This window comes from Chiroxiphia lanceolata, chromosome 15 (assembly GCF_009829145.1).
Source record: "Chiroxiphia lanceolata isolate bChiLan1 chromosome 15, bChiLan1.pri, whole genome shotgun sequence".
NCBI lineage: Eukaryota > Metazoa > Chordata > Aves > Passeriformes > Pipridae > Chiroxiphia > Chiroxiphia lanceolata.
In genome coordinates this window covers 14,465,205-14,490,217 of record NC_045651.1, presented here as the reverse complement: position 1 = coordinate 14,490,217, position 25,013 = coordinate 14,465,205, and the positions used below count along the sequence as shown (strand labels likewise).

The following is a 25,013-nucleotide window of genomic DNA, read 5'->3' as shown; positions in this document are numbered from 1 at the left end:
TGGAGTATTTTAGCACCAACCTGCCTTCATCAGCATCACTGAGTGTCAGAGGCTCAATTTCACAAGTTGTTCAAGCATATCTACATCTGTGCTGCTCCTAAAAAAAGCCAGTTCTTCGAATCCAGCAGAGAAAAACCACATGCCTTTCAGCTGATTTCCTTTCAGCTGGGACAGGTGCCCAACACCAGCCATGGCACGGCCACAGGAGCACACAGGAGGAAGCCACATGGAGGGTGATGTGCTGGTATTATAAAGGAAGTAGGCTCAGTGTAAAACCACATGCAAGATTTAAGTGAAAACAGCAGTGAAGGGTAAAACATAGGGATCAAAACCAGCATGCAAAGTACTGACCACATCTGGATTTCTGTCTTCCTTCAAAGAAGAGAGTGATGAGGGTTTTTTGGTCGAACACAGACAAAGACCCACTGAAACGACTGAAATGTTGGTTTTCTGTTATTCAGCCTCTTCAGCTCTAGGAGATGACGATTGCAAATGGGAGAGTAGCCCATCTGGAGAGGTTAAGTGCTGCTAATTCCTTGTTTATTGATTCCAGTATATTGGGATCAGGACAGGCCAGAGGTTTGAGGTCGCCTTGTGTTGTTTACATGGCATGTCAGGAATGCAGCAGCTCTATGTGATTTTGCCTGTTTTTTGGTGGGGAAGGCAGGCAGCTGCAGAGAGGGAGCGCTGTGCTGAGGCCAGCTCAGTTAATTATTCAAGGGCTGCATCTGGTCCCAGATGCCTGGCTTCTCCTGCAGGGCTGGAGGAATTCCTGTCCCCTGAAGCCAAGGGGTGAGTGGGGTGAGAATGTTGGGCTCTTGGAAAATTCTGGTCATGGGACCTTGACATGCCCTGGAGCAATCACATTTTGGCGTGGGAGAAGAAGATGCTCCCTCCCTCCCTCCTTCGCTCCCTGTCTCCCTCCCTCCCTTCCCTCACTTTCCTTCCTTTCCTTACTTCCTCATCCTGCCCCTCTCTCCCACAAATAATATACCCATTTACCTCTTTCCTTTCTCCCCAGGATAGTGTATATTTGAATGGAATTTCAGTTGCTATTAAGCACACCCAAACAATCTGTCAAAACTTAAGATGTTTGGAAACTTGACTATTCAGAACGGAAAATGTTTTTTTTTCCTTCAAAACAAACAAGCAAAAGCTTCCTTGGCAAAACAACTGCTTCCAAACAAACAAACAACCAGCTCTGAGCCAGCAAGGCAGTACTGACTCACAAGGGAGGTTTGAGTGCTGTAGGGACACCGGTTGTAGAGGAATTGTCATGGAGCCACGAGCAGCTGGGGGAGAGCAGCTACTGTCAGTCACTGTCAGCTCCAGTGGATCTGAAACAGTGAGCTAAAGTGGAAAGACTCTGTTTCAGCACCGTGTCTCTCTTTTGGCCTTATCACTAATAACACTCACAGCCCCTCTCTGTGCCCTTGTTCTCAGTGACCTCTCGGAATCGAGAATTTTCTCCTTTGCAAAAAGGTTTGGGCATTGATGATGCCCTCAGGACACCAAGGTGGTGGCAGCCTGTTGCTGATGAGTGTTTAGCTGGTCAGAGGATGCCATGTTTAAATCTCAAGGGTAATCTGCATTTCCCTAGTTAGGTGTGTTGCAACCATGCTCAGATAAAAGTGTCTCAGGTGTGAGACCCTCAGGGAGGATACAATTCTGAGGATACTTGAAGGCTACTCTTAAGCAAACCTACATCCAGTCTGTGAAAGAACTGGTGGAAAAGGGGCACAGTGGGAACAAAGTGGTGCCCAGCAAACTGGTGCCTAAGAGAGCTGGGAAAGCTGTGTACCACTCATGGTAACCATCAGGATTTCCCTACCTTATGTCCAGACTAAACCTACACTTACTGTCTTGTCTTGGGCAACTCTGAGTTTCTGAGTCCCAGAAGTTTTCTGTAAAATTCCTCTTCACAGGGACACTTCCCAGCTTGTGCAAATGGTATGAGGTGGATGGGTTACCTTCTTCCCCCCCAGTACTGTGTCTGCCTGTCTCCTCCCATCCGTGAGTGCTCTGCTTCTGCTTCTCTGTTGGCTTTCTTTTCTACTTATCTGCCTCATCTTATTACAGTTAATTTATAACACTTCTTACATTGATGTTTATTAGCTCTGAAAATGGCAGGACTTCATTATGTCCTTTTTAGACACTTATTGTCCCCCCATTTTGATAATGTTCATGTATCTTTCCCCACTCTTTTCTCAGGCATGCTCTCCAGAGATGCCACTGTAAAGAAATATGTTTTCCATGGAAAGCATACCAGGGCATGTGGACATTGCCCCATACAGAGATGAGAGCTTGTCTTCCTTCCTGCAGTTCAAAGTTTGAAAGAGCAAAAGTCAATGCTCTCCTGCTGGTCATCTGCCTTGCCTGCCTGCTCTCTGCCAGTGTGGTGTCCCTCATGTCCCCCCACTCTGACCTGCTGGATTTTCCACCTACTTCTTGCTAGTTTTCCAGAGAAGAGCAGTCTGAAAAGATGTAATACTAGTGCTTGAGATGCAAGGGGAGCTGTAGCAATGTGGCGATGCCCTGAAGGGATTAAGGAAGGAAGAATTCTTTGAAGAGGGAATTAAGGAAACACCAGTGGAAAGTCCAGGAGGTTTCTCTGTCTGGTAACACTCACAGCAAGAAAAGTTACCCAAAATGCAATCATTCAAAGCTGTAGTGCACTTATAAGCTGAGGATTGCCTCTCACCTCTGGTCTGCGCTTGTTCAGGCTCTGCCAGTCTCGCCACACTGATTTTTGCCTTTCCAACTTTACTGCCAAAGATAGAGATCAGCACGCTCCCCAATTGTTTGTCAGTAGACCTAGGCAAATCTGTTGCAGTAAAGCCTGAACACACCAAAATGTTTTTCCTTGACAATGTCATGTTTGCCGTGTGGTATCTGCCATGCTCTTTCTTTCATCACCCCTGCCCTGGCAGTCCAGAGTCTAAAAATATCACCTTCTCAGCTGCCAAAGCAGTAAAATCTCTGTGTGTGTTTTTTCTGTTTCCTTTATTCATCTTTTTTTTTGTTTTTCTTCTGGGTTATCTCTCTCTCTTGTGTTGGTTCTGTATTCCTTTTATCTAAGTTCAAACACCTTGAAAATCCCAGTGTAGGATACACTTTTAGCAGTTTCTTTTTTTTTTTTTAAATTATGTTGCTCTGTTCCCTTGGATGACAAAGCAGCACAGGCAGGAGCCAGCTCTGGGACTGCCTGCCTGTGCCATGATTCAGCAGGTTGTAAAAGGAAGGAATGTCTTCTCTTTTGGGAAAGGGTGGAGAGAAAAGGAAAGCATGCATGACAGACATGTGTGTATATTTGACTTCCTGGTGCTTCTGTGATTGCAGCGGGAATATTACATTGTCCTGCAGTTGTGTTGGAGATAATAAAGTGTTTCAAGAGAGGGGCTTGAAAGATATTTGGTGGAAAAATGGGTTTAGCCTAAGGAGGCAGCTTGCTAAAATATATCGCTTTGTTACTCTCAAAAGTATTCCTCTGTGGTGTTTTTAGGTTCTTATTTAAAGTACTTGCTATCTCCTGTGCTGCTATTTGTGGGGCTGTTGCTATATTGCTATAGTCTGTGGCTATTTTCCTGCCTGTCTGTCTGCACCTTCTCTTTAGCCTCTGGGTGCAGCTCAACAGGGAGGTTTAGGAGCCAGCTTGGTGGCTTTCTGGAAAAATGTGTTCGATTCCAAACTTCAGTGCAAGCAGGGATTTGCTGATTTCATTTATGCTGAGCCTTATTTCTGAACACCGGGGCCCTGCTTGCATTGTCCTAACGCGGTGGAATTTTCTCTGTGGGGAGACTTATGCTGCTGACTCATTGCATCGACTCAAAACAAATTTATGTTTACAAAGGGGAAAAACACCACCCTTTTCTTCCTTACTTTTTCCTGCCCTTCCTAGCCATATTGGATTTGGTATTCCTACAGAATACCTATCTCCTGGAACATGCTGCAGCCCGCAGCCCACACGGGCGTTTGCTTTGAACTGGGTGGTTCATGCACGGTTTTCCATTCAACTGTTCTCAGCTGGAGCAGCTCAGAGACAAGTTTAAAGAGTTGTGTAACTGACAGGGTACCAGGAGCCTCTTTTCCTCACCGTGGGTCCACATTCCCTGCCCTCCCACGTGTGGGAGGGACACAGGGATACCTCAACTTTAATCTTGTGACAGTGGTTTGACCCCATCAAACCCTCCTTCGGCCTCTCCATCCCACTTGGTACAGCAGGGGCAGTTATTCCTGCATTCCTCTGTGTTTCTGTACTGGTTCGATGTACAAATATTGAGCGTTTAACAGTATTTCACCTCTCAGAAATACATTTTGGAAATACAGCCCTGCTTAAAGCTTCCGGTCTGCTGAGCAGCACTGCCATGTTACAAATCCATTGGAGCACGTGTTCACCATTTTATTGAAACCTCAGCTTGTAATTGAGCGAAAAAAAGACTGGGCACACCGAGTTTTCTGAATAGGCAGGAAAACCCAAACCCCCTTTTTTAAAGAGCTAAAGAACAAGAAGACATAAAGACGGCTTTGCAGTTTAACCGGAGGGTGTCGGGTGAGGCGGGCGCGGGCCGTGACGGCGGTGGGCGGGGCGTGAGGCGGTGCTGGCCCCGCCCCCGACCTCCCCTTACCGCCCCCTACCGCCCTCAACGTGCCGTCCGCCACCGCAGCGCCTCTGGACCCACACTCGTTGAGACCCCGCCCACCCCCCAACGGCCTCCCAGCAGCCACCCAATCGCGCATCACTTCCTGCACCGTCGCCAGCCAATAGCAGCGCTCCACGAAGGGCAGCGCCGTTGGGGGCGTGTTTAGGGGCGGGCCGGCCGCTGAGCGGCGTTGTCAACGGCCAATCAGAGTGCGGGACCCGCGGCCAGGGGGGCGGGCGTGCGCGCCTTCCGCCAATGGGAGGGGCGGAGCGCGGTGGGGCGGGGGCGGGGTCGACGCGCGGCAGAGAGGCGGGCGGCGGGCGCGCGGGCACGTGACGGAGGCGAGGGGAGCCCGGGGGCGGTGGCGGAGGCCGGGGTGGCGAGGGGTGAGTGTGTCCGTCCGTCTGTCCTCTCCCTCCGCAGCCACCGCGGCTCCGGGACATCGGGGCGGGGGAGCGGCGAACGGGCTCGCCCGCGGGGTGAGGGCGGCGGGGCAGCCGGGCCTGTCGGGGGGCGTGCGGCGGAGCGCGGCTGGGCCCCAGGGGGGGCGGCGGGCGGCCCGTGCGGGGCCTGGCCCCGACCCCGGCCCCGTGCGGGGGTCGGTGGAGACCCCCAGGGGTCGGGGCGAGGCTCCTGCGGGCGGGGGCGGGCGCGGGGTTGCAGCGGGTCCCGCTCGGCACCCGCAGGGCTCGGGGCGGCCCGGAGGGAGCGGCGGCTCTTCTGGTAAGTTCTGTGAGCGCCGGGCCGGGCAGCGGTTGGAGCCGGGGGTGCTGGGGCGGGAGCGGCCTGGGACCGAGGGTGGGAGGTGGATGTGGGCTGGATGTGGTCTGGGTTGGGTCTGGCTGCGTATTCTAGTGTCAAAAATAGCCGTGATCCGCCCGAACGTGCTCCCTGTGAAGCCCCGCAGAGGGAGGAGAGGAGGTGGGTGCGGAGCGTGTCGTGGGGCCTGGCTCGGGCTGAGCGAGGGGAAGGAGAAGCCTCTGGAAAGGGTGAGCTCGGGACGCAGAGCGAGCTGGAGGCCAACAGGTGAGGTGCAGACAAGGAAGGTCTGAGAATTGAGAATCTGAGGGACTCATAATGTGCAGTTTAATTTTTGCCACCCAAATATTGTTCGTGTGGAGTGTCTTCAAAATAGTGTATAAATGACACCTCAGTTCTGGTTTCTGGCTGAAGATTGTGTTGTGTGCTTTTAAAACAAAAACCCCCCAGACCTTTGAATTAAAGCATGTACAGCCCACTGTTTTCTTGCCTGTTCTGATTCTAGAGAGTGAACTTTCACATGCAGATTTGTGGTTAAGAACTTTCTAGGCTGCAGAAAGAGAAATGCTGCAGGTGATTTGGTTGTGAGGGGAAGCAGACATGTATTAATGGTAATAGTAATATTAAAGATCCAGACTTTAATATGATGAGTGTTAACATAATTAATGCTACAGCATTTCTGCAGAACATTGTGGGAAAGTCTTTCTGGAACTTATGTAGAGTATGTTAGATGTATGAAAACTGGTCTCTAGGCATGTAATGCATTTTTAAATGCAATGTGTTTACTTAACGTTGTCAAGCAAGCATAGTTAACACACAGGTCTTATGGAACAAAATTACCCATTGTGGTTTTGGTTGTTGCTAAAATACTGCAAGAAGATAGCGGAACTATAATAATGTATGAGGTAATGCAGATAAAATACTGGTTAAATATAGGTTGAAATGTGTTACTCTAGTTTCACGCTGATGCACTTGACTTAAAAGACCACCTTACTGTGGATTTGACCATATTAGGTGGGCTTGTCCAAAACATTTAATAAAACTAGGAAAAACATTGAGTAAAACTTCGTGTTTGTATTAAGTCTTAGTATTTCTAGTTTTAAAAAAAATAACATTTTGAAGAAGATATTTGTGCAATTCACAGGCAATATCACAAGCTGTTTGTAAGGTGTAAACTGTTTCTGGGATCAAATACCCTCCTAGGAAAGGAATCTAATGCAAAATAGTAACAAAGTTTCCAACTTCCATCAGATTACTCTGGCATTTGGTGTGCTGCAGCACTTCCCCCTCAGTAAATGAATAAATCCTTTACTGAGAATTCGCTGTGATTTGTACTTAGCCCTGCCCTTCACTTCCTTTTCTGGCCTTTCAATTTCTGCCTCTGGTAGTAATCATGGTGGCAGCCTGTTCTTGCTGGAATCAATTCTGTAGCAGGGCAAACTTGAATTGATTTCTAGGCTTGATGGTCTGAAAGATCTTGGGGTGCCTCCAGATCTTCCCCCACCTAATACAATTTTCCTAGCAGCCCATCTGTTTTATGGTCAAAAAGCCTCACGGCTGTGTCTTCACCCTCCAAGGACTTCCAGTTCTGCTGGAAGGATATCTCTGCTGACAAACAGTATCTGCTGTTTGCTCCTGTACTGTACCCGCACTGTTGTACATTATTTTTAGAAACTGGCATATTTGAAATGCCTATTAAAAGCAAGCCTTGTTGTTGTCCCCTTTCACACCTAATCCCTTGCCTGGTTTGTGCTCCTTACAACCCAAACAAGAGGCAGCTTTTTCTGTGGGGCTCTCCAAGAGAGGTTTGGCTAATCCTTTCCAGAAGACCTTTTTTCCTCATGTAGCAGTGTATCCAAGCCACCCTCTCCTTAAAAAAAAAAAAGTGGGGGAAGGGGAGCAAACCACTCCTACAGAGAGCTCTTGCCTCTGGGCCCTTGTAAGCAAGGTGGTTTTGCTTTAGCCTTGTCTGCTCTTCATTGAGTTATGATGCTAAAGGCAGAATCTTCACAATGCTGGAAATTGTCTGGCTGCAGAACTGAATATATAAGAGGGAAAAGTATTGTCTGCATCATATGAATTACTGCATATATATGAACATAATTTTGTTATACTCCCCCCCTTAGAGGGGTGGTAGGGTGCAATACTGGGAGTTAATACAGTTTTTGACCTCACAGTTGTTCAGCTTTGCTGTGTGTCCATCCCCCAAGTCTGCCCAAAGACAGGTCAGGCAGGTGCAGGTTACAAGACCTGTGCTTGGAACTGAGGCATTAAGCTGACTCTGCTGCCAACAGCTTTGTTTCCTTTATCCTTGGCTACTTTATCTCATGCTCCTTCCACTTGTATTGCTACAGCTCTTTGCTTCTGCTGGGTTGGCCTGGGGTATTGATACAGGGTTAAAATAACAGGACAGAAGGACTTCAAGCCATCTTAAACCAGCTGCTGGTTCATCATGAGGCTGTGTAAACAGTTACCCTGGCACCGCAGAGGAGGCAGGATGTGGAAGGCAGAGAGATTGTGAGCTGTAGAAGAGATTTCCTCTGCTCTTCAGTAGTTCTGACTTTAAGAAACTAGTGCACTACCAAGTAGGGTAACCAAGCCTTTACTCAGAAACCACAGAAAACTCATTTGAGAGGGAAAAAGGGTATCTGTGTCTCAGCCTTTCTGTTCTTGTCTCTTTGCATTTTTTTTTTGTGTGTTGATGAAATTTCTTTACTTTTATGTCTTTAAATTTTTCTTCCCTAATTCTTGCCTTGTATGAGAATGCATTGTGCTTGTTTTTACTGGTGTACTTCTGCTGAAATCCAGTGTTTGGAACACAGGACTTTGCTAGCAGAATTTGCTCTTCCCATGCTTAAGTCACTCAGCTGAGACTTCAGATGCTGCTGAAATAGAAACCACTGATGCTCATCCAGTTAAATTGCAGAGGTGTAGTTCATAGTAAGTGACTTATTTTTAGTGAGACCCATTTAATGTGACTGTTAATTCTTTTAAAAAATAAGTAAGTAGTAAACTACATAGCCAGTAGCCATTCAAATGTAGTTATATATTCTGAAATATGCTGTGTTAAGAACTGGCTTGATGAACCACTGAAATAGATTAGTAACCAAGGAGATGATTAAACTGGTTTTGCAGGCTCTGTTTGACCTGACAGGGAAGTTACTAAATAGTATGTTCTGGAAGTATGATAGCAGAGGACTGGAACATCTTTTTTGTGAGCCCTTTCACTCTCTGTCCATGGGACATGTATATGTTAGAGAGAATGGTGACAACTGTTTGCTGTGTGAGCCAAGTGTTTCCAGTGTCGTGCCAATAACTGAGAAGAACTTTTCCCTTTATGCCCAGAGAAAGGGCAATTCTAAATAAAAATTAGTCTCTGAAACTGCACGACTTTCTTGAAAGCCTTGAACTTCAAAGGTAGCAATCCCTTAGCCACGTGTTGAGAGTGCCACTTTTGGGGCAAGAAGCTGATTCTCTCTCTGAATCTCCAATTTGGTTTCATTTTGACTTTGTAAAGTCTGTAGTGCAGCTCTTCCAAGTGTCTCTTTTCAGTGCTCTGCTATAGGTCCTGTAAATTCCAGGGGAAAATACCTCAGCCTTTTGACAGTCAGGTGAACAGCTTAACTATCAACTCTTAGGTTTTCTGGTTTAGAAGCTGGCTGTGGGTGGGCACAGAGGGAAAACAAGTGATCTGTAGCCCTGGGAGTCTTGAACTCTCTTCCTGATTTGTACTTTGGGATTACTCTGTGGTAGTTTTCCCTTCGGTCTCAGTGGTGTTCCAGTGTCTGTAAGTGTCTGAAGGCCGGATTTAAAAAAAGGAGATGGAGTTTTAGTCATCTCTGGCTTGAAACGTTGTTATGGTGAAAGGGAGGGTTGCACTGAAGTAGAATGGAGACGTCAGAAGCTCTCACCTATTATGAAAGTGTTCCTTTGTTAATGGCTCTCGGCAATTGCATGATCAGAAATACACCACCCTTCAGAAATACTGCACAGTTAAAGCTGAAGAAGGGGAGTGCAGGCAGACTAAAAAAAGGCTAACAATGGTACTTGCTTGGAAATTGGACACTTCTTCAAGGGAGAAGTCTGATCATAATAGAGTAGGTGGCTGGGTGTCTGAAGGTTCAGACTACATTTTAGGTGACTAATTGAACACCTGTAGTTGCCAGCAACTTAAAACTCCACTAAAATTTAATTTATGCCTGTTTTGTATAAAACCTGAGTTTCTTCTTTCTCCCACTCCCCTCCTCTTCTGTTTAGGAATAACCTAATTTACTAACACATAATTGTGTTTATGTTGGGTCCCTAAGGGTTTTGTGAAGTGAATTTGAAATTTCCTCCTGTAGCACTACATCCATTATGGACAGAAGTAGCTTTTTAAATATCGAAAATGTGTGCTTCTCTTAGAATGCTCTTCTGAGAACATAATGTCTTTTATTTCTTTATAGTTGAGTCAGTTTGTGTATTGTTACAGGTTAAACAGAATAAGGAGCTTGGCATGGTAACTGGCAGTTGCAGAAGAAGCTACCAGCCTGTACTCAAGGTGTATGAATGGTAGCTTATGTCAAATTTGGGACTGATTTAATGTGTAGGAAATGTCCTAAGCATCTTTCTGTAGGAATATAAATCTGTGACTACTGCTTGCCAATGATTATGAAGAGGTAAGGACATGGAACTGGATTAGCTTCTCTTCAGGCTTTTTTAGCTTTATTTTTGGGGGGGGGGGGGGATGAGAAAGAACTAAGCTTGCTTGGAAACTTGATCAGACAGTACTTCTCCCTTGAAGTGAGGGTCGGTGAGGCCTCAAATTTGGACAGAACATTAACTGATAAATGTAGACTTGTAGGGTAGATACTGTGGCTTTATCAGGAGTACAGATGTGCAGTGCCAAAGCTTCTACCCCTGCTGTGTGGTCACTGGCAGAATTGTCTGGTTCCACTAGAATGCTTTGACAGAAGAATTTCTGGAGCAGCCTTGCAATATGAGGCCATGCAGCTTTGCCACTTGGGTGCAATCATTTGTCAGCAGCAAATGGACTTTGGTAAATATTTACAAAGGGTTGTAGTTGGGGGGGATTGTGAGGTAGGTAATTATTAAATATGGAGTCAGTACTGGCAAGAAAGTTGTAGGGAATGATTTAATTCTTTCACCAAAACTTTATTGCTGGTTGGCTGATGGTGAGATTGCTTAAGGGATTACTTGCATGCTAAGCCATTAATACCCTTTGCACAAGGTTGGGAGGAGGGGTGCAGAAACTCCTCTCTTTTAGAAGGAGAGGAGGGAATTGGCTCACTTTTAAGTGTAACTTCCTCGTATCACTTTCCAAATCATAAAGTGCTCATTCTGTTTGCATAATATAATTTGAAAGAAGTTATAAAACTTGGGGTATAATCTTCCTGAACTTGGCTCCATTCCAAAAGCACTTGGTGATGCCCTATTGGCAAGTTAAGACAAAGTGGAACCCTTTCCTTGGAAAGGTGTCCTTCCTTGTGCCATCTCATCTGTTCTTGCTTCAGTCACACAGGGCACACTCAGAACTCTAAAGATCACTTTCTGAGATGAAATTTCAGGCTCATGTTTTCTGTACTGGTTTTGTGCCGGTGGGCATAAGTTTATTCAGAGAACATCTTATCTGTACAAGAAGAACTCGAACTTTTCTTGACTGTTTTCATGCTTTGGTTTTGTGTTGTGATTTCCACACTAGTAACAAGAACTATGAACTGCTAAGGGGTCTGAAACTGTGTTCAGTTTTGGCTGTACGCTGCACTAAAAAAAAACAAGTCTTGCTCCTATATAACAGCCCTTGAAAGTTTTTGTCAGCTACTCCTTCTGGAATGATTGTCCTTTTGGCTCAGAGGTGTTTGGGTGCAGTTGCCTGAGCTGAGGGGGGAGGTCTGTGTACATGCTTTTGGACAATAATCCTCAAGGCCATCACTATTGTTGGAAAACTGGCTGCAATTGTGTGTTGCTGTAGTGACAAACTGGACATGACCTCAGCACAAGTCTTTAAAATACAGTTTCTGTTGTACTTATGAAACATCCCCTCTGTCATTAGAAGTAAGTTAAAGAATAGTCTGAGAATGGTAGATCTGGTATGCAATGTAATTTTTGAGTATTGGGTAGTTCTGATAAACCTTTAAGTCTGTAAATTCTTTTAGTTGCCTAAACATGCTTCGAAAAGTTGAAAGTTTGTTTTCGAGCAGGATCTTAGGCCCCTACAGGCACTGTTAGCTCTGCTTGAGTTATGTTTGTAAGTCTGCAGGGCTACAGCCTGAGGCAGGAGTGTAAGGGAAGGAGGGGATGTTTGATTTTATACTTGCTTTCAAAAAGAATTAGTGTCAGTTACAACTTTGGTTTTGGAAGAAAAATTTGGAATGAGGCATAAAGGAGAAAAGGTGAGGTTGTTTGGGCAAACAGTTTTGGGCAAATAAAACTGAGCAGCACTCTAGAAGCGTTGCCTTCTATATCAACCTAAAGGTACAGTAATCTTATATTTTTCTAGTGAGACAGTCAAATGGAAATCGATTTTACTTACAAAGTATTTTAAGCTATGGCTTGCCAACATCTACCATGTTTTAGGTGTGACAAATGTTTTAGGAGCACCTTATGAACTAAGTGTCATATTTCAATTCTGTTAAGCCTCAGTTAACAGCTACTCTTTGGTCATCTTGTTAAATTAGAGATTGAAAGAAGGGAATCGAATCAACCATCTGTTTCTCCTGGGTCTGCCTCAGTAGCCTCAACTGCTTATAGACATCTGCCAGTAGTATCTCTGACTGTTGGCAATAAAACCTGGGGAAGGGGTTGGTGATTGAAAACACCAGACTTCCGCAATTGAAAGGACAAAAAAATATATTGAACAGGAGATGAGGATTGATTACTCCATGGGTTACTCTCTGCTTGGAAGAACTAGAAAATTGTATTTCAGTTTCTGAACTGAATGAAGGCTTCAGTTTCTGCATGCTGCATTTAAAGTCCTTCATAAGCACAAAATAGGTTTTCTCCTTAGGCTTTTGGAGCCACGTAAGTTGTGGTGGTGTGTACATGTCTGCTGTCCTGCTTGTGGGCTGTGGCAGCGTAAGAACAAAATTATGACATTTCTGCAGCATGGTTCTCCACTCAGTTAACATCTGTTTTGTATTAAATACTTAGCTTTATGTTGTATTCCTCTTCAGCTTTTAGAGCTGTCTCAACCAGCCAGATGCAGTAAATAACAGGGCTGAAAAGATAAGTTTGCACTTTTCTTTCCGTGGCATGACAAGGCACTTCACCTGTTGCCTTGGATGCTTGGGTTTGTACTGAGAAGCAACACGTTGTTCTGTGTGCTGTGCTGGCTTGACCTCTCTACCTTCTCTTTTTTATCCAGACCATGGAGCTGAAATGGCTACTGTATGTGACCCTGCTAGCTCTTGGGATCCTTACTGCCCAGGCACATGATATGGATGAAGACAACGATGCTGATGATGTAGTTGATATCGAGGATGACTTGGACGATGGCATTGAGGAGGTAGAAGAGTCAAAATCTGAAACAAGCAGTCCTCCTCCAGCTCCAAAGGTTTGGCATGAAACTTTTTTTAAAAATTGAATTACTGCTTGTGTTGAGGTTAATGTGAGTCTGATCAGAGTTGTCTTTACTTTGCTAACCTTTAATATGTTGTGATGTTATTAAAGATGTTATCTGGGAGTAGGGCTTGGATTTAAGCTTGGGTGCTTTGTTTCTATTCTCATGTCCCTCAGATTCTTCCAGAAGACTTAGATCTAACCTTGGAATGTGTGATGTGATTATCAGGAGTTAACACTAATATTCTCAGCTAGGTATATACTTGAGTTTTAATTGAAGGCAAGAGCACTACAGCTTGGCACAAGCAGCAATATTTATGTAACTTCTGTATTTATGTTGCAAGGGCATCCAGGAGAGCTGTACTTGAGGGTAGAGGAGGAATGTGAGCTTTATGTGCCTGTATTTCTGAAAGGAATTTGTCTTGCAAGGTGCATAAGTGCCCCTCTTTTCCAATAGGTTACCTACAGGCCCCCAGTCCCAACTGGTGAAGTGTATTTTGCAGAGTCGTTTGATAAAGGAACTCTGGATGGGTGAGTATAATCTGAAGGATGATTCAATACAGCAAACAACTTAAAGTCTTGGTGAAAGGTAATGAAACCCTCTCTGTAGAGGTGGTGTTATTCAAAACTTTAACAGCCAGTTGGTGAGGATTTACAGCACTGCCTTCTTGAGGCTGGCTGTTAAAGTGCTGGACTAAACCAGTATGTCCTTAAGCTCTAATAACAAGGGGCAGGTGAGGCATACAAGTGTAATGGTTTAATCCTCATCTGACTTTTACTTTCCTCAGGTAAATGTGTGGATGGTGAGGTACTGTTTTTACTTTTTTGAACAAGAGTGGGACGCTCTCTCAGGAGGCCATGATCCTGCTTTGGGGGAGGGAAGTGGCAAATGCAGAAAAGTTTGCAGGCTTGGGAGTAGAACTCTTTGGGGGATCAAGACACTGGGGTGTAGTCATAGGACAGCAAGGGATGTCTTATCTTAAGGGCAGGATTTTTAGTGTGTGTGAGGGAGAAAGGATGGGTTTTCGACCATTGGATGTCTGTCTTCTAGATGGATCCTTTCCAGAGCCAAGAAAGATGATACGGATGATGAGATTGCAAAATATGATGGTGAGTTAAATCCAGGTTTTGGATGATAAATGTTTCTGAAGTCGTTTGTCATATCTGAAGAAGAGGTGCAAGGCTTTCTTTTCTGTTTCCCAACTAAAATATTCGTTGGAGAAAATGGAAGGAGTATTTATATACCTGGCTAACAATATGAAGTTCTAATTTAGACAAATGGTCCATTTGGAGATTTTAGAAACTGGTAACATTGGGTTAATTTCTCCCCAGGTAAATGGGAAGTCCAAGATATGAAGGACACTAAGCTTCCAGGAGACAAAGGGCTTGTACTGGTAACCCGAGCCAAGCATCACGCGATTTCATCCAAACTTTCCAAGCCATTTGTGTTTGATACCAAACCCCTTATTATACAGTAAGTAAAGGATAACTTGGTGTTCTCTTGTTTCCAGAATGACAGGACAGGAGGCTGAGGTTAATTCCATAAATGAGCTCTTGTTGACTACGGGTCTACATGACACAAGATGCTGTAACCTATTATAATATTTAAGTAAGAGGAGAATAGTAACCCAGATTCCCAAAGGGGGAAGTTGGGAACAGCATGGTTCTTTTTGAACATGAAAAAGGAAGAAATCTGTGTAAACTAGACTTGGTAACCTGTCTTATGGCTTCAGTTCACTTGGTTTAATTGTAGTAACAAGGTCAGGCAAGTGACTTTTGTACTGCTAATAGTGGAAGTCCTTGTCCTTTTGAACAAAAGCTGGTCTGTATGTAGGTCAGTGCACTTCATTATGCAGTAAACTGCCCCCTCTTTCTGAGGTGGAGTGGACATAGGGGTAAAGATGCACTTGTTTCCTCCTTCCTCTGTCTTCATTCATTTGCTGGAAAATGAACAGCTTGTGTAGCTCTGTTTGGCCACAACCGATGTAGAAGAATCTACCTGTGTTAGACCAGCAAGTCAGGGGAAAAAATAATTCAGTGAGAACAGTTGAATTATGGATTATTATTGACTTTATCAGTTTTAAACAAAGAGTAAACTAATTCATATTTGCACAAGATAATGAGTTGTTCACTTTGCTTTGCATGACTGTTTAGTTTTGGCTCAAAATATGAGGCTAAAAATAAATTCCAGTGGTCATCCATTCCAGCTGCTGGCATTGAGAGAGGGTCAAGCATACATAGCCTATTCCTGACAGAGATGTTTCACCTTTCTTCAGGCTCCGTGGCATCCCTAAATGTTCTGATGTATGCTTATAACCCTAAAGGGGCTTATCCTAGGACCTAGTTGTTTTTCCTTTGGTAGTCTTGCAGATTGAGTTGTCTGTCTGCCATGGTAGTTGTGGGCAAAATAATTGTCTGTTGCAGTGTCTGATATATTGGAAAGCTTTTTCTTCCTTCTTTCTACTTATAGATCATAATCTTCTAGACCAGCACTCAATTTCTTTAATCTTTTCTGTCAGGTTAAGTCTTCTAAATCTTCAGTTTTTATTTTTTCTGAGGCCCTCGTGAATATTTTCTCAGTCCTTAGAGTGTAGTGTGTATTTTTAATATTCACTGGGCAAGTGATTTAAAACAAACAAAACCAGAACAGCCTTGCTCTTAATTTGTACCTAAAAATTGTAATTGTGTATTACAAAAGTAATTTTTCCTCCTGTATAACATGTTCTCTCCCCTTTCTATCCAAAACTAAAATTAGGTATGAGGTAAACTTCCAAAATGGAATAGAATGTGGTGGGGCCTATGTGAAATTGCTTTCAAAAACCCCGGAGCTGAACCTGGTGAGTAATGTTACTACTTTGAGTATTAGCTGTGAAAGAAAGGTTTTTCATTTTGCTTCTTCCTGAAGAAACCTCTTCAGTGAAGGCAGTGGGGCCTGATTGCCAAAGTACTTTGCACTGAGCATTTTCCTGGTGTTTCCAGTTGGAGAGGATAAATACTGAAATGTAATGGCCCCTTGAGTGGAAACTCTGGAATTCCCTGGTAGCTGAGCAGTTGCAGACCTTTGCCAAACTCTGCAGCACTTCAGATTTCCCTGGGCTGTAGGACCAAGGAAAAAGTGCTTAGGAGAGTAGCCCATGTATGAGGAAAAGTCTCTTCTGGAAGCTCAGCACAGAAGGAAGATTCCATGTTTCATCTTCTGAAACAGACTAATGCAGATAACTAAAACTATGCCTTGCATTTTTACCTTGTCTTTGACATGTGAACCCATGTGAGTTACTGGGTATATTTAAGTCTTGAGAAGTTGGACTGGATACAATCTCACATGTTCAGCTGCACACATGACCTATATAGAACTATTTGTTTCGTAAATGACCCTTGAATGCACTGTCTTAAAATTGCGGTCGATGGAAGAGACTGTGATACAACCCTAAGGCTTAAGAATTGTTTTCTGTCCTCTCAATCATACACTTCCCTTGAAGTGCCTCTTCAGAGAAAGTTGAACTGCTGGGTCACCTTGCACAGGTTTTTGTAGCCTGTGGGTTTTCTTTTGCCTTCTTTCTAGACGTTATAGGACATACCTTTTATGGCTTGTTACCCATCCTTCTTCTTTCCTTCTGCAGTCTCATTGGAGTTGTATTATTAATAGAGATTCCAAAGTATTAAAAAAAAATCCAAAACAGCCACAAACACCCAGAAGATTTCTTGGCTGCCCAATCAGTTTTGTATGTGCATTGAATTTTAAAATAACATTAGCAAGAACAAAGACTTGCAGTCAGTGTTCAATGGTGAAATGATTATATCCAGTTAGATATCAGATTGAGACAGTACCTCAGCTCATAAATTCAACTCGGCCTCACTTTTAGTGCTGCTTATCACTTTGTGTGAAAGAAACTGGCTGGACTAGCTACTCATTCTTTATTGCCAGTAACTGATACTTCTATGTTGATAGCTCTTGAAATACTTTATTGTAATATAGAGATATACTTAAACATTGTGGTTGTCACACTAATCTTTCTGATAACACTTATATAGCTGGTGTTTTCCATGTGAAAAGGGCAGACCAAAGGTGCAAAATGAAGGAGCTGTGATAATTCTGGTGTTTTTTCTGGAGGCTTATGTGAGGAATACAAGCTTTAGTGTGGGGCTTGATATGCAAGTTGTAGAATAATTTCTAACGAATTAGGAGTTCTTATGCCAGGCAATGACTTAAGTTGTATTTCAAAATGATAGAGTGAAGTTTTGCATTGTTTTTAAAGGACCAGTTCCATGACAAAACTCCATATACAATAATGTTTGGCCCTGACAAATGTGGAGAGGACTATAAATTGCACTTCATCTTCCGGCACAAAAACCCAAAGACTGGCAAATATGAGGAGAAACATGCAAAGCGTCCAGATGCAGACCTGAAGAGTTACTTCACTGATAAGAAGACTCATCTTTATACTCTGGGTATGGTGACTGTTAAATGTGCATGTTAATAACTCCAACGTTTCCTGAATCAAAAGCTCATAAAGTGAGCCAGATAAACAACTGAGTATTTGTGGCAGTGCACCATACAACTAAAAACCACTTGAAAGCTTCAAATGCAAAAACTGGACATCTCTACAAAGGCTTATTTCGTACTTACAGGAGGTCTGGTTTCATATAAGAAAGGTCATGAGACCTTAAACTTAATACTTAAAGGAGAACTGAATTTCAGAGCAGTTTTCTGAAATAATCATCAGCACTTATGAACTACCTAAATGCTGCCCCTGAATAACTTGGGATACAATGTGCTTTAGATTTAGAGGCAGAGTGTTGGTCTTTTTACTGCTTTTGTAGTACCAGTCAAACTCAGGGGTTCCTGAAATAGTGTCTGCTATATTAACTCTGACTAAAATCTTTCAAGGAGTACGTTAGCTTTTCCTGCGGAATAAAGTAGTGAGATTAAAATCTTGTTAGTCAGTAGTAGGAAGTCTTAGTCTTGAGTAGAATGTGAATATATACATTGTCACTACTAAAGCAATACTTACTGTGCCAAAGTCAACTTGTAGTAACTGCTAAAACACACTACAAACCTCTCTGTGCTTATAGCATGTTTAAAGTAGGACTCCTGCCATGAGTCTGCTTTCTCACAAGGTGAGATGTGGTACATCACCACTAGTTATACTTTGGCATAAGGAGAAAGGTCCTTAACAGTTCTTTAAAGCAGTTGTTGGGTAGGTGGTAGCTTGGATTGTACAGTGGGGATGAGTGATGCTTTATGACTCATACTTTGTATCATATATGGAATGACTACAACAACTTTTTTCCTTATAGTCTTGAATCCTGATAATAGTTTTGAGATACTGGTTGATCAAACGGTTGTCAACAGTGGGAATTTGCTAAATGATATGTCTCCTCCTGTGAATCCACCCCGAGAGATTGAGGACCCAAATGACCAGAAGCCTGAGGACTGGGATGAGAGACCAAAAATCCCAGACCCAGATGCTGTTAAACCAGATGACTGGTAAGCTGATAGAGGGGTGGAATTGAGGGAGTCCTTAGCCTGATAATTTGGTCCTGATCAAAGTTTCTCTCAGATGTCTTACAGAAGGTTTTGAGTCTTGTCCTCGTAATCAAAATACAGTCAGTTTAGGCATCTTAGCAGTGCTTTGGTAGACAAAGGCAGGCAGGTTCCACATCCTCTGGGAGTTTCTATTTAGTGCTCCTCTGTTATTCTGTTGGCCACAGACAAAGATTTTACAGAAACACCTATGCTAGCTGTTGCTTTCATCCATATGAGATCCAAAGATGAGCTGCAGAAGGTGTAACTGAAAGCTGTTTGTAGTTGTTTGTGTAATGCCTTAGTTTAAAAGTGACTGAAAAATCTGATTCCCTAAATCAGAAACTGATCCTGACTTTCTGTCTTTGAGCCAGTGCTTTGTGAATGACAGATTCAGTTTCAAGCTCGAGTGTGTGTTTGCAGTGACTGCCAAGATATGGGATTTGCTGTAATATCCTCTTTCTAGATTGGCTTTTAAAAAATTAGTATTACCTTGCAGTGGGCACCATGATGTGCCATGAGGCACATGTTTAAGCAGCAGATCGCAAGGCAATTCCTTTCTGAAATCATGGGGTTTCCCTGACAGAAGTGAAGGTGGCTGGCTGTCTAAATCAGTGGGCTTGTTCAGAGTCTGTGGAATCATACCTTGGGGTTAAGAGCTCTTATGTGCTGTGTGTGTTGATACATAATGTTCTGCTCTCCAGGGATGAGGATGCTCCTGCAAAGATCGCAGATGAAAACGCTGTGAAACCAGAGGGCTGGCTGGATGATGAGCCAGAATATGTAGCAGACCCTGATGCTGAGAAGCCTGAAGATTGGTAAGTTTACTGCCTGTTGCAAGCGACAGCAAATATTTCATGGCTTTGGTACTGACTTTTACGAGTATAAGAATAGCTGGTTCATTGCCACTTGCTGATGAAGCTGCCAATTCAGGCTGTTTTGCTTCAAAAGAAGGCGGCAGAGTTGGTTTGAGGAGTTTTGTCCTGCATTCACTTCTGCATTTTTCAACTCTTCTGTGATTTGAAGCAGAATGAACAGGGCAGGGATGTTCATCTTGGAGTTGTACCTACTTAGAAGGGGCAGCGGGGCAGTCTGTGCTCAGGGACTGGCTTTTGTTGAACCTCTGTGCTTCAGTTAGTCATTGAAATCCTTCTTCCTTCTGCAGTATATTTATCTACAGACCTGTGCTATACAAAGTTTCAGTATCTCCATTTTATGTTATGAGTATTAATTTTCCCAGGACTTGCCTAAGTTTTATGCTGTATGAAGGCAAGGGGCGGACTTCAAAACTGAATTTTCCTTTGCAGGGATGAAGATATGGATGGTGAATGGGAGGCACCTCAGATTGCAAATCCTAAATGTGAGGCAGCTCCTGGCTGTGGTACCTGGCAGCGCCCAATGATTGACAATCCAAACTACAAAGGCAAATGGAAGCCTCCTATGATTGATAACGTGAACTATCAGGTTAGTGTTTTCCTTGCATAAACTGGTGGCCAATGCAGCATTTCTCTGACAAAAAGCAGCATGATTTAGATTCAGCAGGTGTAATTAAGAATTCAAATGCTGTTATAATTGCACTGGGTTTCAAGTGGACAGATTCAAAATCCTTTCTTACCAGGCTTCACTTCTTTATGTGGGTTTCCAAAACCTGCCAAGTTGCACCCATAGACATTGTAATTAAGTACAAAGGATTGTTATTTCTCTCCATTCAAAATGGGCTGAGAACTAAAAGTTGTTTTCTGTTAGGTGAGGCAGAATGTCTTTTGTCTTTCCTAGGGTATATGGAAACCTAGGAAGATCCCAAACCCGGATTTTTTTGAAGACTTGGAACCTTTCAAGATGACTCCCTTCACTGCTGTGGGACTTGAGTTATGGTCCATGACATCTGACATCTTTTTTGACAACTTTATCATCTGTACTGAAAGAGCTGTGGCTGATGATTGGGCCAATGATGGATGGGGACTGAAAAAGGCAGCTGATGGTGCTGCAGAGGTGAGAGATGAAAGTTTGTGCTGCTGAGTGGAACAGTAGAAGCATTGCTGCTGTTCTCTCCCACAGCCTCTGTCAATGTATATTTGTATGTGCCAAGGCTGAGGGTTATGCTAAACCAGATTGGAGCCTTAATTCCTGATTATAGTATGGTAATGGTTGCTATAAGTAACTGTGAGTACTCACTGCTCTCTTTTGAGTTTTTGCTCTGATAATTGGATTGTGTAACCTAATTCTTAATTTGTAAACCATGAAAAAAGTACTTGTGCAGGTTAGCTTTAATTTTTTTTTGAGGTATGAAATACAGTGTTTAAAGTTGCGAAAAGCGTGTTTGAAAATTCTGTACCTTAAACTTAAGTGCTACAACTTGCTGTATGGGATGAAATTTGACAGTTCCTTTTGTCTTACAGCCTGGTGTTGTGGGCCAGATGATGGCAGCTGCTGAAGAGCGTCCCTGGCTTTGGGTTGTCTACATCCTCACTGTGGCTTTGCCAGTGTTCCTTGTTGTCCTTTTCTGCTGTTCTGGGAAGGTGATGCATTTCCTCTGATAATTAGTGTCATGTTTAAAAAGAGGTTCAGTAAAATGTACCTTGATGCCACAAATAATTGCCTGGGTTTGACACTGTCTTTTAGAAACAGCCAAGTGCTGCAGAATACAAAAAGACTGATGCTCCTCAACCTGATGTGATGGATGATGAGAAAGAGGAAGAAAAAGACAAAGGGGAAAAAGAAGAGGAAGAGGAGGAGGAGGAAGGAAATGAGGAAAAGCTGGGTAGGTAAACTAGATAATCTTGAACAATATTCTCCCTGACAGAATAAACCAGCAGGATTGGCAGACATGGAGTAAAGGCAATGGTGAACTGAAGATAGGTCAGAAATGAGAATAACTTTTTTTTTTATTTCCCTTAGAAGAAAAGCAGAAAGGTGATGCTGATCCAGGAAATGCTAGTCAAGAGGAGGAGGAAGAAGAGGAGGAGGATGACCGGAAACGTGCATCAGAGGTTAGAGTGCTTGATCTTTCAGGGAAACTTGTGCATTTTTTTCCTTAGTTTATGTAGAACATTAACACCTTACTACAGGTGTTATGATTTAACCTGGCTCATATGATGCTCCCTCCCACTACCAGAACTTTGGAAAACATATATGACCCCCTGCAGAATAGGAATTGCTGTGGCCAACTTGAGCAGAGCTGGGCACTTTGCTAAAGGCACTGTGTAGAGCCTGCCTTGACAGAGGAGTGGGACTGCATGAACTGCATCTTCTTGAGGCAAAAGGCTTATTCAGCTTTGTATGCAGCCAGGATGTGACCTTTCAGTGCTCCCCACTGACATAATGGCTGACTTAAAAATGGGTGGAGTGTTGAAGTTAAAGGATTCTCCCAGCAGCAGAAGCTGTTGAGTGCTCCCAGCAAACACTGTACATCCACTGTGAAAACAAGGACTGGGCTGTTTGCCACAAAGTAGTTACAGCAGTAGGTCCTTTCAAAAAGTAAATCCTAATGTAGAAGTGAAAGTAGATTATTCTTTGTAGATCTTCACAAAATGGTTATTAAAGATAATCTTAGGTTTTATTTCAATATTTACACAAATTACTTTCTTGCAGGAGGAGGAAACTGTGAATAGATCACCCAGAAACAGAAAGCCAAGGAAAGATTGAAAAAAGTCATAAGAACTTGATCTGTGATTTTTTTTGTTTTGTTTTGTTTTTTTTTCTTTTGTTTTGAAACATGGTTCTGGGAGAGGACCTTGGACACCTTACATTGAAACTTGGACAAACCTCAAGATTTCGCCATCCACAGGTTCCAGTCACACTATCCAATGTAATGGAGTGTCTAGCAGTAAAATATTTGCAATCATCTGTTTTAAAGAGCATCATTCCTGTAGAAAGAATGCATTTAATATAATGGGCTGTGGATTTTGGAATGTAACATAACTAACCTTTTCATTTTTGGTTTTAAATATTCTTTTCTGTTTTTAAGTAGATTGGTAGAATTTTTCCAGTCTCAAACCTTGGCTTAATTTAATATATTAATTAGTGAAATATAACAATCTTGAAAGTGCTAGGTGATAATGCAGTTTTATAACTAGTTTTTTTTACAAATATGTAAATTCCTAAATGCACCAATGTCTTTATATCCCTTAAAATTTGGTAATTGTTTAAAGAAAAGTTATCAATGTCTTTGACAACCCCTCTGCCCTCAAAAGAAAAAACTAGGGGGGATATATGGGGAAACAAGTAGTGAAACTGTAATTAATGAACTTCATTCTTTTGGGGGGAGGGGAAAGAGGAAGAAGGGGTGGAAGGAGGGGGTTAGACAGTCTATAGCATATGATACTGTGCATGGGTAAAGCCCTGTTAAGTGTTGACAAACGATCTGGGATTTGGAGTGGGTCATGTTAATGTGGCATTTCATCCTGCAGACCTTGCAGATAACTGATTTTGTTTGTTCTTGAGCTCTTTTTGTGAAGCTGAGGGTTTGGGGGGAGGTGTGGTTAGGCTACTTCCCCCTTTCCCCACTGCTCAGCCACCGATTCTTTCCTTTCCGCGTGAAGATACAGCTCTTCCTGAGAGCAGCTCTGCCTCAGTTGCTGAAGCACTTCATGTTCAGCTCATTGTCAAGCTCGATTTCATAGCTAGGCCTACTCCTTTCCAGGGTCCAAACACTGAATAAGACAGTGTCCCATATCCTCTCAGTGTTGTCACTGTATGTCTACTGTAGAAATGGGGGAGGTAGGCAGGTACACAAGTTGAACTGAGTATTTGTTAAGGAAAAAAAAAAAAAAAGAAAAAAACACAACCAAGATGTCAGTATTGTAGGTGGGGAAGGAGCATGTGGAATATCTTAACTGGTATGTGAAACTGTTTAAGTCCTTTATCTGCTCTTCATGTAACAAGTGCATTCTAAATTATATTGTGAATGTTAGGGAGTTCCAATTCCAGCTGAATAAATTTTTTTAAAGCGTTGAGTCTACCACATTATACTGTTTCAAACACTTTTTTTGTGGAATGCAGGTGAGCACTACAAGAGCATTACCTCTGAAGGTGAAATGGATGTAATTCATTACACTGTACCAAATATGTTGGCGTTTGGATGTCTATATAGATAAACTTTTGCCTTTGTTTAGAGTGAAATTAAATGTCCTAAAATTACTCTTCTTGCACTGAATTTAAACACTCCAGTGTTGTTTGGTCATAGGATAGGTATAGTGTAGGGAATAATTCCCAGGGTCTGGGGAGGGAAGAGTGTTCCAATTACCTTGCAAACGATCTAACCAATTACCTTGCAAACAGTCTAACCAATTACTAAAAGACTCTTGTTTTTGGTTTGGTTTTTTTTTTTTTTTTTTGTAAAACACTTCTTGCTGCCTGTCCTTATGTTGTATCCCTTGGTTGTTGTGTTTGAAATACTAGTGATCACAAATGCATAGCAGGATTTCTTGATCTTTCTGCAGTGTGCAAATAAACTATTGTAAGCAAGATACTGGAAGTAATTTCAGACTTCTGTTGGGAGCTGTTGCATGTTTAGAATGCCTTTGCCTGTTGAACACCTGGTAAATACTGCTCCTTATTGCAAATATAGCTTATACTCTGACATGGAAGATGTCATAATTTAAGCATTGCTACTGGCTTGTTCTCAGGACTGTATTTTTATCAAGGAGCAGCTGCTATTTATGACTCTCAGTCCTTTGAGATGAAGTATGTGTAAATGGTTTCAATTCAGCTAACATTTTGAGCACAACATAAAAATCTATTAATCTAATGGTTTTTTATCTTAATATGCAAATTGCCTTAAACTCCCAAACGACCCATGTGCATACATGTTCTTTCAAAGCATCAAAAGTGAACTTGAGATCTGCTATCAGCTTTTAAATAGTATTATATTAAATCTAATTGTAAATCTACATTTGCTTCTGCTAAATCTCCTGAAAAAGTCTCCTGTCTGCATGTTATGGCTTTTTTTGATACCTTAGTGTATGCTTTAAATAATCACTACAATAAATGAAGACTTTCCAAAATGGATAGACAACTCAAGTTACTTTTTATCTTGCTTTCTGGCTTGGGTGCCTCAGTTTGACCTCAAGATTACTCTTATTTTTAAAGTCTTGGAGGAAAAAAAATTAGTTATCTGCTTATCCTGAGTGCTTTTAAAGCATAACTGTGTGTTCTAAAGTAGTGAAGCTCCACCTTAAACTGGGTTTGGAAGTGTTACAACACTTGAAGGTGTATTTCGGCTTTTTGTGTCTGTCCACCCAAGGGTGGCAGCTCTTGAAAAGGATGCTGAGCTTGATGTGCTGTGTCTGAGGATGAGGGGGGTGTGTTAGACAGAGGTGGAAAATAAAACCAAAACCCATGGGCTCTGAAGAACACGAGGCAGCAGAAGGGCTGGGAACAGTTTTTCTCCTGGAGCTGATGCTTGGTCAGGGAGTTGATATTAAGGATGCAGCTAACCAACTAACCCTTCCCAAAGCATTGCTGGGTGTGATCTGACCTTGCTGGGGCTGGTGCAAAGTGAATTGTCACAGCTTGAGGCTGTGACCTCTTAA

The 25,013-nt window shown here is 42.8% G+C and overlaps 1 protein-coding gene across 4 annotated transcripts; it reads left to right on the top strand.

The window, feature by feature from the left end:
• The first annotated feature begins 4,944 nt into the window (after positions 1 to 4,944).
• On the top strand, positions 4,945 to 24,796 carry CANX (calnexin). Of its 4 annotated transcripts, none has more exons than XM_032702753.1 (15): positions 4,945 to 5,026; positions 12,763 to 12,951; positions 13,414 to 13,487; positions 14,008 to 14,066; positions 14,289 to 14,430; positions 15,712 to 15,793; positions 17,213 to 17,405; positions 18,255 to 18,444; positions 19,185 to 19,298; positions 19,788 to 19,944; positions 20,257 to 20,472; positions 20,880 to 20,999; positions 21,103 to 21,241; positions 21,379 to 21,470; positions 22,072 to 24,796. In XM_032702753.1, the coding sequence occupies exons 2-15, from the start codon at positions 12,766 to 12,768 to the stop codon at positions 22,123 to 22,125; spliced, it is 1,818 nt and encodes a 605-aa protein (XP_032558644.1). In that variant the 5' UTR covers positions 4,945 to 5,026; positions 12,763 to 12,765; the 3' UTR covers positions 22,126 to 24,796. The 4 variants fall into 4 exon arrangements, with proteins under 4 accessions (XP_032558644.1, XP_032558645.1, XP_032558647.1 ...); XM_032702754.1 differs by having other exon boundaries at positions 5,007 to 5,119; positions 22,072 to 23,261; XM_032702756.1 differs by lacking the exon at positions 4,945 to 5,026 and adding an exon at positions 5,270 to 5,363 and having other exon boundaries at positions 22,072 to 23,261.
• The last annotated feature ends 217 nt before the right edge of the window (positions 24,797 to 25,013 follow it).